At 43.8% G+C, this 12,225-nt stretch overlaps 1 protein-coding gene across 2 annotated transcripts in view; it reads left to right on the top strand.

Moving 5' to 3' along the window:
- The window catches only part of FANCB (FA complementation group B), a 56,546-nt gene extending 44,546 nt beyond the window's left edge, over positions 1-12,000 (top strand). For both annotated transcript variants that reach the window (XM_073565240.1, XM_073565235.1), the window contains 2 exons: positions 95-338; positions 11,420-12,000. In XM_073565240.1, coding sequence (XP_073421341.1) covers positions 95-338; positions 11,420-11,837 — 662 coding nt within the window. In that variant the 3' untranslated portion in view covers positions 11,838-12,000. The remainder of the gene's footprint in view (positions 1-94; positions 339-11,419) is intronic.
- The last annotated feature ends 225 nt before the right edge of the window (positions 12,001-12,225 follow it).

The following is a 12,225-nucleotide window of genomic DNA, read 5'->3' as shown; positions in this document are numbered from 1 at the left end:
TCTTACAAACTGAAGAAAATAAAACATAAAAAATTAAAACATGGATATAAAGAAGATACTAAAGTGTTGTTGTTTTTTCTTTTTTGAATATTAGGATCCTGGAGTCTGGAGGATATTTTTGCTGTTCTCTCAGCATTAAAGAAATGTTCTCTTCATATCTTATCTCAAGATTGTACATTACCATCAGTAAGTGAATGGATGCGGACTCGTATGCAGGGAGAGCCCCTGAAACTCATGCCTGAAATGATGGTGTGTAAGAAAGACGGCTCTCTTCACGGGACTCTCCTAACTTGGAATCTTAAGACGCCGTGTGAAGGAAACCTCACCGTGTTTTATAGGTAACCCTGAAACAAAAGCTCACTCATTATTGCACTTTGGCGCTAATCACTTCCACTAATAATAGGGTGCTCCACAAACTTTTAGGGTACTCCACAAATAATAGGGTGCTCCACAAACTTTAAGGGTACTCCACAAACTTTTAATCGGAGAAGCAAGGAATGGATCACGTACTTGTTAGTAATGGTGCAGCATGAGATTAGGTCAAAAATTAACCCATTAAGGATGCAGCAAATGTTCATTTTTGTGATTTTATTTTTTCCTCTTTCTTTCAAGAGCCATGACTTTTATATTTTTCAGTGACTATAGCTGTATGGGGGCTTGTTTGTTTTTTTTTTGTGTTTTTTGCAGGACGAGTTTGAATGGCACCATCCTGTTTACCATAAACGTTATTGAAAATCTTTGTAGTAAAATGATTCTCCAGGTCAGGAAGATTACTGCGATACCAAACGTATAGTTTTTTTCTGTTAATTTAGGTGATTCAAAAGTTAAAAAAAAAAAAAAAGTGGTTTGTGTTACCAACTTCTGAGACCCATAACCATTTGATTTTTCTGTTGACATTGCTGTATGATTTTTTTTTTTTGCCAAGTTGTAGTTTTCAATGATACTATTTTGGGGTACATAAGCCATTTTGATTGTTTTTGATTGCATTTTTCAGGTAGAATTCAGCAGCTGAAAAATTACAATTTTGTAGTTTTGATTTTTTATTTTTTTTCTTACCTCTTTTGTTGCATAATTTAATATTTTGGTAGATTATACTTTTACAGACGTGACAAAATGGGATATACTTATTATTACTATTGTTTTAAATAGGAAAAATAAGTAATTTAAATTTTTATGTTTTTATTTTTTTATAGTTTTAAAAACCTTTTTACTCTATATTTCGGTTTCTCTTGGAAGTTTTGACTTGCAATTGTTTGAATTCTTAATACGTGAACCTCTAATTAATTAATATATATATATATATATATATATATATATATATATATATATACACCGTATATACTCATGTATAAGCTGAGATTTTGAGCCCATTTTTTGGGGCTGAAAGTCCCCCCTCTCAGTTTATACGCGAGTCATATACGGGGGTCAGCGGGGGAGGGGGAGTGGGGGGTGTCAGAGACCATACTCACCCCCTCCTGGCACGGTCTCTTCAGCCCCTGCTTCCCCCATGATGTCGGCGTCCCAGCTGTTCCTGCATTCAGTGGTCACGTGGTACCGCTCATTAAACTCATGAATATGCGCATATTTAATGAGCGGTACCACGTGACCGCTGAATGATGGAACAGCTGGGACGCCGAGATCATGCGGAAAGCATGGGCTGAAGAGACCGTGCTCCAGGAGGGGGCGGGGAGGACGGGGAACAGAGCAATATTTACTGGTACACGTTCCATCGCTGTCTCCCGGGTCCTCTGGCTGTGACATTCAGCGGAGGGCGCGATGACTTACTCAGTGACAGCGATGGAGCAGGGAACGGTAAATATGTCTTTTTTTTTTTTTTTCCTATAGCAGCAACATATGGGGGATATTTATGTATGGCGCTTCTACTTGGGCCACCATTAACCCTTGTGCAGCATATGGGGGGTATTTATGTATGGAACATCTACTTGGGCCACCATTAACCCTTGTGCAGCATATGGGGGGTATTTATGTATGGAGCTTCTAGTTGGGTCATCATTAACCCTTGTGCAGCATATGGGGGGTATTTATGTATGGAGCTTCTAGTTGGGTCACCATTAACCCTTGTGCAGCATATGGGGGGTATTTTATGTATGGAGCTTCTACTTGGGCCACCATTAACCCTTGTGCAGCATATAGGGGGTATTTATGTGTGGAGCATCTACTTGGGCCACCATTAACCCTTGTGCATCATATGGGGGGTATTTTATGTATGGAGCTTCTACTTGGGCCACCATTAACCCTTGTGCAGCATATGGGGGGTATTTATGTGTGGAGCATCTTGTTGGGACACCATTAACCCTTGTGCAACAATATATGGGGGGTATTTATCCTTGGAGCATCTTGTAGGGCCACCATTAACCCTTGTGCAGCATATGGGGGGTATTTTATGTATGGAGCTTCTACTTGGGCCACCATTAACCATTGTGCAGCATTTTATGGGGGTATTTATCTATGGAGCATCTTTTTGGACCACCATTAACCCTCGTGCAGCACCACCCTCGGCTTATACACAAGTCAATTGTGGCAAAATTACGGGGGTCGGCTTATACACGAGTATATACGGTAGGTGTGTGAATATATTATATATATTGTGAGGTAGCGCTGTCATTCAGGGTTGGGGGACACTCGCTTGCAGCGATCAAAAACACATCCGGCACAGGATTTTCCAACAAATCATAGTCCATGAGGTTTATTCATCCTTCATAAACCTCCAGCAGTAACATGCAACAGTCTTATAGCAGACAGCAGGGTATCTTCACCCTGGAGCTCTGCTCCCCTATAGCCCTCCTAGTCACACAGGCTGTGTTTCATCTAGCCAGCAGGCTATACGGTCTCTCAGTAGCAGTCCCATCTCCGGGTTACCTTGCAGGCTGCTTTACACTGCAAACGTTCCTTCCCTCTCCCTGGGAACGGTCAGGCACACATCGCCATTAGTCACAGCGTCCACACGTGCTGTTAGTGAGGAGATCCTTCTCCACACGGGACCTTCCAAACTGGACCAATCAGGTCCCAGCATTCACCCCTTGTGACCAGACCTCAGGTACCTTATATGGTCCATAACCACACCCACAGGTGATCACATGACTATGACCTCACACAAGGTCCTATTGCATACAGCCACACACAGGCTTCCCTGACACATTGTAACGGAACGTACTACTCAGCAGTACCTCTGCTGATCATTATGATCTTTCAGTATCCTACACCTATCAGGGTAATGGAAATGCTTATACTGCTGTCCTGGGACACCCACACAGCGCCCCCTAGCGGACACAGCGGTCACTGCACCACATACCTCCCCCCGATGTTCAAACCTGTGGGGTTGAACACACAGCATAACCCCCGGCTCTCGAAACTGGGCACTCACTACACCTTGCCCACCAGGTCGAGAGAACCGTCTCCATTTGTCATACGGCCTCATCTCTAGGTTAGGCCTCCCTCGCTCCCAGCGGTCATGATACCGGTCATTGTCTGTGACCCCCCAGTCACGATTTGTCTGCGTCATCAGACACTCTCTAGTCTCCACCTGTCTGCAGTACGCTTCGTCACCTGATCTTTCTCTCCCTGACCGTCTCTCTCGGTTGGTGCGGTCAAAAGTCTTAGTAGAGCCTGCTGTCTGGTCTGAGTCTGACTCAGTCAGCATCTCACAGGAACTATGGTCTTTCAGCGTCATCCTGCCATTCGAACTACCCCTTGCTGACACTCTTCTGCCACCTGCCATGTCACTTCTTGGAGGGACCGTTCGGGTCCTTACATCCTGGGTTGGAGGCGGCCGCCACCTGGTATTCTGTATTTCTTTATTAATTCGCTGACTGTCCAGCCTCAACTGCTCAAATTCTTGCAGGTACTCCACTCGATACTCCACGAGCATCCGAAAGTCTCTCAGGCTTTCCACGGAGCCAACCACCATGATGGAAATCCTATCCACTTCCCTGGATACCTGGTCTTCATCATCAGGAGGGATCCTCACCCTCACCACACCGGAGATATTCACAAGGTCTTGCATTACCTTCCCGAACCTTCCAATGATTCTCCCAATCAGAGCTTTGGGTACCGGAACCACATCTTTCCTCAAACCCAACCGATCCATAGCCTCTCTTGCTATCTCTAGGCGTCGAGCAGCCTTCATATTACTCTGCCTAACCAATTGTTTGACACGTAGACACTGCAAATGCATCTCTTTCAGGACAGCTACTCGGTTTGATGTATCTTCCCTGGCTGATACTATCACCAACTGCCGAGTTTCAGGTGCCCAGTGCACCTCACACGCTTTGACCGCCTCGTTGAAAGCCTCATGTACACCTTCCTCCGCACAGGCTTCTTGCATGTCTTCGGGTACTTCGATCACAGATTTGAAGGTCGTGGTCTTGCTCTCTTCCTGGACAGAAGACTCTGGCTTTACCAAGGACACTTCCCTCACTACAGTTGACCCGACCGGGTGACTGTCTTCTTCGGCTCTTTGCTCACCAACTTCAGGAGATTTTATCTCCTCTTGAGCCTTTGTCAAGATAGGTACCGGCAGTTCCGTCTTGTTATCACTCGGACCCAGCCGTTGCACATCTCCGTCCAAGCTCTTCTCCCGCAGAAGACGTTCTACTACTCCTCTGAGTTTCTCCATCTCTTCCTTAAGGCTCTTGTTCACACTTTGCCAGGTGGACAGGTGACCTCTGAGCTCCAAGACTTCTTTCTCGAGCCCCTCCACCTTGTGCTCGGCCAATTGTCTCAAGATTCTCTCTTGTTTGACATGTTCTTGCACTGTCTCTTTTATTAGTTTTATCTCCTGATCTTGTTCTCTTTTGGCCAGCACGTGTCGCACCACTAATTATTTAATTATATCGTTAAAGGGTACCACTGAGTCAGTCCTATCAGTCGAGTGAACCCCCCAGTTACCCTCTGACTGTGTTTCTATTCCCGTTATCTTCTCGATCAGGTTACCACCAGTCCTGTCACGAGTTTCAGTCAGCACAGCATTAGATTCTGTCCTAGTGGTGGCTACTGGCAATAACACGTCACAGTCACACCACACCGTACGGTGAACCCCCAAGACACTCTCTATCCGTGTGTCAGCTCCGCTCTTTTTGTTTACCACACCATTTTCATTCACACTGTGGTACGCTTCAGGTGACGTCAGGTCAGTAAATTCATCTGACGCAATTCTTTCTCCGGTCGCCCTTACGTCTAGGCTGTCCACGTTAGGAGGCGTCAGCGTCTCAGTGTCTGCTAGCCCTACAGTAGAAACGTCTTAGGTCTGGTTGCTTACCAGCTTTAACGCAATCCACTCTGCTCAACATACAGCAGATTGACGAAGGGTGAACCCATTTCATGGTTCCTAGTCGAAGCTAGTCACGTACATCTAATTACAACCTGCAGTACTAGGATTTAACTTTAGTCCACCCAATTTAGCTATAAAAAATATATATTGCAGTATTTTGTGAAAATGATGGTCTTTGAGGCTGTGTGCCCACGTAAGCGTTTTTGAAGAGTTTTTGAAGCGTTTGTCCCGGTCAAAACGCTTCAAAAACGCATAGAAGAAGCATCCCATTCATTTTAAATGAATTCCACACTTTTTGTGCACATTGATGTGTTTTTTCCGCTCAAAAAACGCTTAGTGGTTAAAAACGCAGCATGCTTATTAATTTTGCGGGAAAGTCCGCATTTTTAGCTATTTTCTATGAGTCAGAAGACGCTTGGAAAAAAACGCGCATTTTCTGGGAAGGAGTCCCATTTTTGAAGCAGAAATTTTCTGCATACGTGGGCACATAGCCTGAAGGTCTCACAGTTTAACAAGTATTGCCTGTGGCTGGGTATCACAGTAGTGCCAAGAGAGCGGCTGCATGGCAACCCTTTGGCACTCCACAGTCATGGTGTGGGTGGGCCGTTTGGCTCCCAAAGGACGCCTAAGATGGATCAGAGATTGACAGAAGCTTTTAAGTGGTTAACCAGAAGCAATCTGAGTTAGCTATAATCTCTGCTGTTAGAGGCCGGTGCCAGCTGAATAATACAGCCTGCACAAGCTCTGTATGAAAATCTGTGCTGGATCTGATTAGTCAATGCAGTTACAGCAGCTCCAGCTTTCAGACTTATTCAGAGTGGCCTGGACCTTCAGACTTTAAAGGGGTTGTCCTGGCCAAATTGATAAGTCTGCAGAGAGTGACTGTAGACTTTGACAGTTTCTGAGTCGGGACCGGAGGGTATATATGTGTTAAACATACTCCCGGCCAGTGGACACGACTTGTATGGAGTGAGGCCGCCCCCTCTAGTTGGCCATGCCCACTGCTACTACTCTGGGAACAGCCTTTGCTCAAAACAAGTGTATGGAGCGAGGTCACGCTCACTAGACGTGCTCTGGCCAGGAGTATATATAACACATACATGCCCTCCGGTCCCGACTCAGAAACCGGCGACTGAAGATCGATTTGGACCAGACAACAATTTAATTAAAAACTATACAAAGAGACTCTAGAAAAGTATTCATTTTCTGATATCAATGCCACAAAGAAATATATCAGACCCTGACCTGCTGACTGATAGACTTTAAATGTCCTAGGAGGTCTGGATTTTGGAGGTTTGGTTTAGGGTTGATTGCGAGGTATTATAAATGTGCTCTATAGCATTCTGGTCAACGATTGTGTCACTGGGATGTATTTTATAGACTGAGGAAGAGACTTGTCCAAATAAACTCTTTTTGATAAATTATCTCCAGTTCTGATACAACCAAGAAAATAAACCCATGGAGCAGCTGGTGGTGTTAGTTTGTGGCTTGTGGACAGCAGCTCACTCTGGAGTTGGCTGCGGCACCATATCTTCATTAGTATGGATAGCTTGTTTAATTTCTGTAATCCACAGAAGAGGAAAAAAACTTCAGAGGAGTTTATTGACAAGTAAAAGGGTCTTTATAGTTTGTATAAAAACTTATCTGAGCCACCTGTCAAGTGAGGCCGGTGCCAGTATTCAGCGGGGAAAGACCCACTCACCGACCACCATCTGCCTAACAAAAGTTGGCTGGAAATAGAAAGTGTTGTTTTTATTTTCTTATGTCTCTATTTAAGATGTATAAGTCTTAGTATTTGGAATGTAAAATGTGAATATTCCCAGGCTGCATTCTCATGCGTGGCATGGCTTTCATTCATAACACACCATAGCTCAGTGCTGGATGTGTTATGGATGCCAATGGTACCGGAAAGACCCATATGATTTTCATTAGTTCTGTCTTGTCATCAAAATTAGCCCTGCAAGTATTGGTGTTTATCCCATCAGATTGGACGGAAATGGCTGCAGAGTGTGAACGTAGACTAAAAATGTCACCCTGAACTGATAAAGGAAGGTCTAGACCCGTGCCAAATCATACAGGATTCCCACCATTGGAGAACCAGAGATGTCAACTGAGATCCCTGATTCATTTCCCTTGTGGCAGAGACAACTTCTCGTTTCATGTCGAGCCAAGGGAATTGTGTAATCTGCATTCTCCCTTGCAATGAAAATACCATCAGTATATAGTAATTTTACTAATCTGCTTCTCGGATAGGTGGGTGACAACCAATATGACCACTGCTGTTACCAAGTTTTCCTAAGCTCCTAAACAGAGATGAGCGAACCCGAACTGTAAAGTTCGGGGTTCATAACCGACACCACCAAAGTTCAAGTCCCCATTTACTTTTATGGGTTTGGGTTCTGATTCAAGATTCAAGTTTGGGTAGAATTTTGGTACCGGAACTGAACTTTGGACTAAAGATTGGTCGAACTCGACGAACCTGAACATCCATGGGTCCGCTCATCCCTGCCCCTGAATGGTAATGAATGGCTGTGATTCTCCCTGACATCACTATAATGAGGCAGATCTGTTGTTCGAGACATAAACCCCAGGCTGACTCTCAGATTTCTGACGAGGATCTGCAGTGTGACGCGGCGCCGATCCTCGCACAGATTGAACACATCCAATGTATATCTAATTCATGGCCACCCAATACATGGCCATCCATGGTGGAAGAATCCCAGCAGAGTCTGTGGAACCTGGAATACCCTCAGATTTAGGTGCAGAATACACATCGGGATCCGTGGAAAATTACATCAAACTTTTGTGGAGTAAAAGGAGACAGACTTTTCTAGTTGTCCTGGCTGCTGCCTGAGAAGGCATCTTTCCACGCTGTAATAGTATTTTATTGAAGCTTTATTACACATTTAATGTTCATCAAACGTTTATTACTTTTCATTTCTGCTTCTAATTGTTTAGCGCTCACACATTGGTCATTTGGCTCACGGCAGACGCACTGTTCTATTTAGAATCATAGAATCGTAGCGTTGGAAGGGACCTCCTGGGCCATCTGGTCCAACCCTCTGCTCAAAGCAGGATTCGCTAAATCATCCCAGACAGATAGAAGGAGAGATCACCACCTCTCGTGGCAGCCTGTTCCACTCATTGATCACTCTAACTGTCAAAAAGTTTTTTCTAGACAGCTATTAAGTCTCCTCTCAGTCTTCTCTTCTGCATGCTAAACATTCCCAAATCCTGCAACCTTTCCGCATAAGACAGGGTTTGCAGACCGGTCACCATTCTGGTCGCTCTTTTCTGAACTTGCTCCAGTTTGTTGATGTCTTTTTTTAAAATGTGGTGCCCAAAACTGGACACACTATTCCAGATGAGGTCTGACCAAAGAGGAGTAGAGGGCAATAATGATTTCACGTGATCTAGACTGTATGCTTCTGTTTATACATCCTAGAATTGCATTTGCCTTTTTTGCTGCTGCATCACACTGTTGACTCATTCAGTCTGTGATCTATTAGTATACCCAAGTCTTTTTCACATGTGCTGTTACTTAGCCCTATTCCTCCCATTCTGTAAATGTTTTTTCATTTTTATTGCCAAGATGTAGTACTTTGCATTTTTCCCTGTTAAAAACCATTCTGTTAGTTGCTACCCACTGCTCCAGTTTATTTATATCTTTTTGAATCCTCTCTCTCTTTTCTCTAGTATTAAAGGGGGTTTTACACATAGCGATATCGCTATAACGTCACCGATTTTGTGACGTTATAGCGATATCGCTAGCGATATTGCTGTGTGTGATACTTACCTCCGACCGGCTCCCCCGCTGTCCATCGCTGATCGCACGAGAATGTCCGGCTCCATTTCTCGTCGTCAGCTTCCTGTTGGGGCTTCCTGCTGTGACGACGAGCGACGCGTGGAGGCGGGCAGGAGGACGCCAGGATCGCTGTGTGTGAAAGGTGAGTATCGTGCGCTGCGTCGCTGCTGCGTCGCTGTGAGGTCTGCCTGTGTGACAGCTCACTAGCGATCATTTAGTGATGCACCAGCGATCCTGACCGGGTCGGATCGCTGGTGCATCACTAAATGTAAAAGGGCCTTAACTATTCCTCCTAGCTTTGTGTCATCAGCAAATTTAATCAGTTTACCCTCAATTCCGTCATCTAAATCGTTGATAAAGATGTTGAACAATACAGGGCCCAGGACAGAGCCCTGTGGTACCCCACTTGAGACATTCTTCCAACTGGATGTGCAGCCATTTACGACCACTCTTTGGGTCCGATCACTAAGTCAGTTATGAATCCACCTAACAGTTGCCTTGTCCATTCCATACCTAGTCATTTTTTCAATAAGGATTGTGTGAGATACTATGTCAAATGCTTTGCTGAAGTCAAGATATACTATATCTACAGCATTTCCCTGATCCACCCAATCAGTGATTCTGTCATAGAAGGAAATTAAGTTAGTCTGACATGACTTATTAGTTACAAACCCATGCTGACTCTGTTTAATCACTTCATTCTTGTCCAGGTACTGACATACATGTTGTTTAATAATTTGTTCAAAGATCATTCCTGGTATAGAAGTCAGACTGACCGGCCTATAGTTACCTAGGTCCACCTTCTTCCCCTTTTTGAAGATAGGAACAACATTTGCTCTTCTCCAGTCTTCTGGGACTTCTCCTGTTCTCCAAGAATTTTCAAAGATTATGGAGAGGGGTTCAAAAATTTCTTCTGCTATCTCCTTCAGAACTCTGGGGTGTAATTCATCTGGACCTGGAGATTTGAATTTATTTAGGTTAGCTAAGTGTTTCCTCACTAACTTTCTGTTTATAGATATCCTGGATTCTTCTATTCCCTTAATAGGACAGTGAAGAACCATTGATGTTACATTTCCTTTCTGAGAGAAAACAGATGCAAAATAGGAATTTAAAAGTTTGGACTTCTCAACATCCTGTTTTACCATTTCATCATTTTCATCCTGTAAAAATCTTATAGCATCTTTGACTTTTCTTTTACTTTTGACATATCCCCAAAATCCTTTATTATTGCTTTTGACATCTCTTGCAAGCCTCAATTCATTGTGAGCTTTAGTAATCTGATTCGTGCCCTGCAGGTTCTGCAGACAGCATTATATTCTTCTTTAGATATGCCTCCCTCTTTCCATTTTATAAACATCTCTTTCTTCCTTTTTAGCATGTGCTTAAGTTCTGTGTTCATCCATCCTGGTTTCCTTAAACGCTTCCTATTCTTCCCTCTTTTCGGAATTGTTAACGATTGTCCTTTGAGAATTTCATTTTTTCAAGATTTCCCATCCTTCCTTGACATTTTTGTCCTTAAGGATATCCAGCCATTGGATCCTTCCAATTCTCTTTCTGAATCCCTTAAAATCTGCCTTTCTGAAATCTAACCTTGACGTCTGAGTCTTCACTGGTCTTCCTCCTCTAGTTATCCAAAATTCGAAAATAGCATGGTCGCTACCTCCTAGGGTCCCAGCCACTTTTACCTCCTCAACCATTTCCTCCCTGTTTATAAGGATTAGATCCAAGGTAGCAGTTCCCCTTGTTTTCTCCCCTACCTTTTGGAAGATAAAGTTGTCAGCAAGAGAGGATAAGAATTTCCTTGACCTGTTAGTTTTGCCTGAGAGAGATTCCCAAGAAATGTTTGGATAGTTGAAATCTCCCATGACAACTATGTCATATTTTTTGGAGAACTTGGCCATTTGATGCATAAAGAGTTCATCCATATCTTCAGCTTGCACAGGCGGCCTGTAGTAAATGCCTACAATGGTGTCCTTTCCATTGTTCTGTCCTTGTATTCTTACCCAAACAGTTTCCACAGAACTCCCAGTCTCTGAAGCTTGGATCTCTGTGCAGATATACGCGTTTTTAACATACAATGCGACACCTCCTCCTCGTTTATCAAGTCTTTTTCTAGCAAATAAGTTGTATCCTTCTAGCCTTGTATTCCAATCATGTGTATTGTCCCACCAAGTTTCCGTGATTCCAATGACATCATATTTCTTTTCCTGTGTTAGTAGCTCCAGTTCTCCTTGTTTGTTGCTCATGCTTTGTGCATTAGTATAGAAGCATTTTAGTTTGTGATTGGTTTCTCTTTCTCTAATATTTATTTTATTGTCTTGCAGAAATGATGCCGTTCTCCTCCAGTGTCTCCATAGCCTGAAATGTGTTCTCCCGCCAACCTGTGCGGTAAATGTGATGAGACAGGGTGACAGGAATGGTATGACCATGAACTTAGCGCAGTCTGTGGAAGAAGAAATGTCGGTCTTCAGAAACTTAGTGTCTGCTGCGGCAAGTGAAGTTGAAAAGGATTTGACCCTGAACTGCAAAGCGGAGAAAAAAGTCACAAGCTCAAGCGACTGCGTTACTGATCTAAAAGAACAGGTAGAGAAGTATCGGGAGGATCTGAGAGCGGAGCAGATGCGCAGCAGGCTGGGTGCACATCTCTCTGCCAGCAGTCAGCTGTATAGACGCAGCATGCTCAGTATAGCGCAGATACAGATGAACTCTGATGCGCTGGTCTGTGAACTGGCTGATAGATGACTGGCTTATTTTATACATTATGGCACTTTAGTTCACTGTGCTTATTAAATATAATAGATAACCAAAGTGTTTTTGTAGTGATTTAAAGGAGTTTTCCACTACTGGACAACCCCTTGTTAAAAATAACAGCAAATAGAAAATAAAAGCAATGGTTACTCACCGATTCAAGTGTTCCTGGTGGGTGAGGTGACGTTTTGTGTCATGTGACCGCTGTAGACGATCAGCGGTTTCTGAGCGGAGCAGATCATCAATATTTATTCTGTCTAGAGTAGACATCTGGTAAAGGCTGCAGCCGATCTGTGATTGATGCAGGACACTCCTATTGAGCAGGGTATTTTGCTCTGCTTCCCCATTGTTTACCAGGCACAGCTCCATACGTCGTGTAAAG

The sequence above is a fragment of the Dendrobates tinctorius genome, unplaced genomic scaffold, assembly GCF_039654945.1.
Source record: "Dendrobates tinctorius isolate UK_male_01 unplaced genomic scaffold, ASM3965494v1 ptg000016l, whole genome shotgun sequence".
Taxonomy (NCBI): domain Eukaryota; kingdom Metazoa; phylum Chordata; class Amphibia; order Anura; family Dendrobatidae; genus Dendrobates; species Dendrobates tinctorius.
This window is presented reverse-complemented; position numbering and strand designations above follow the sequence as displayed.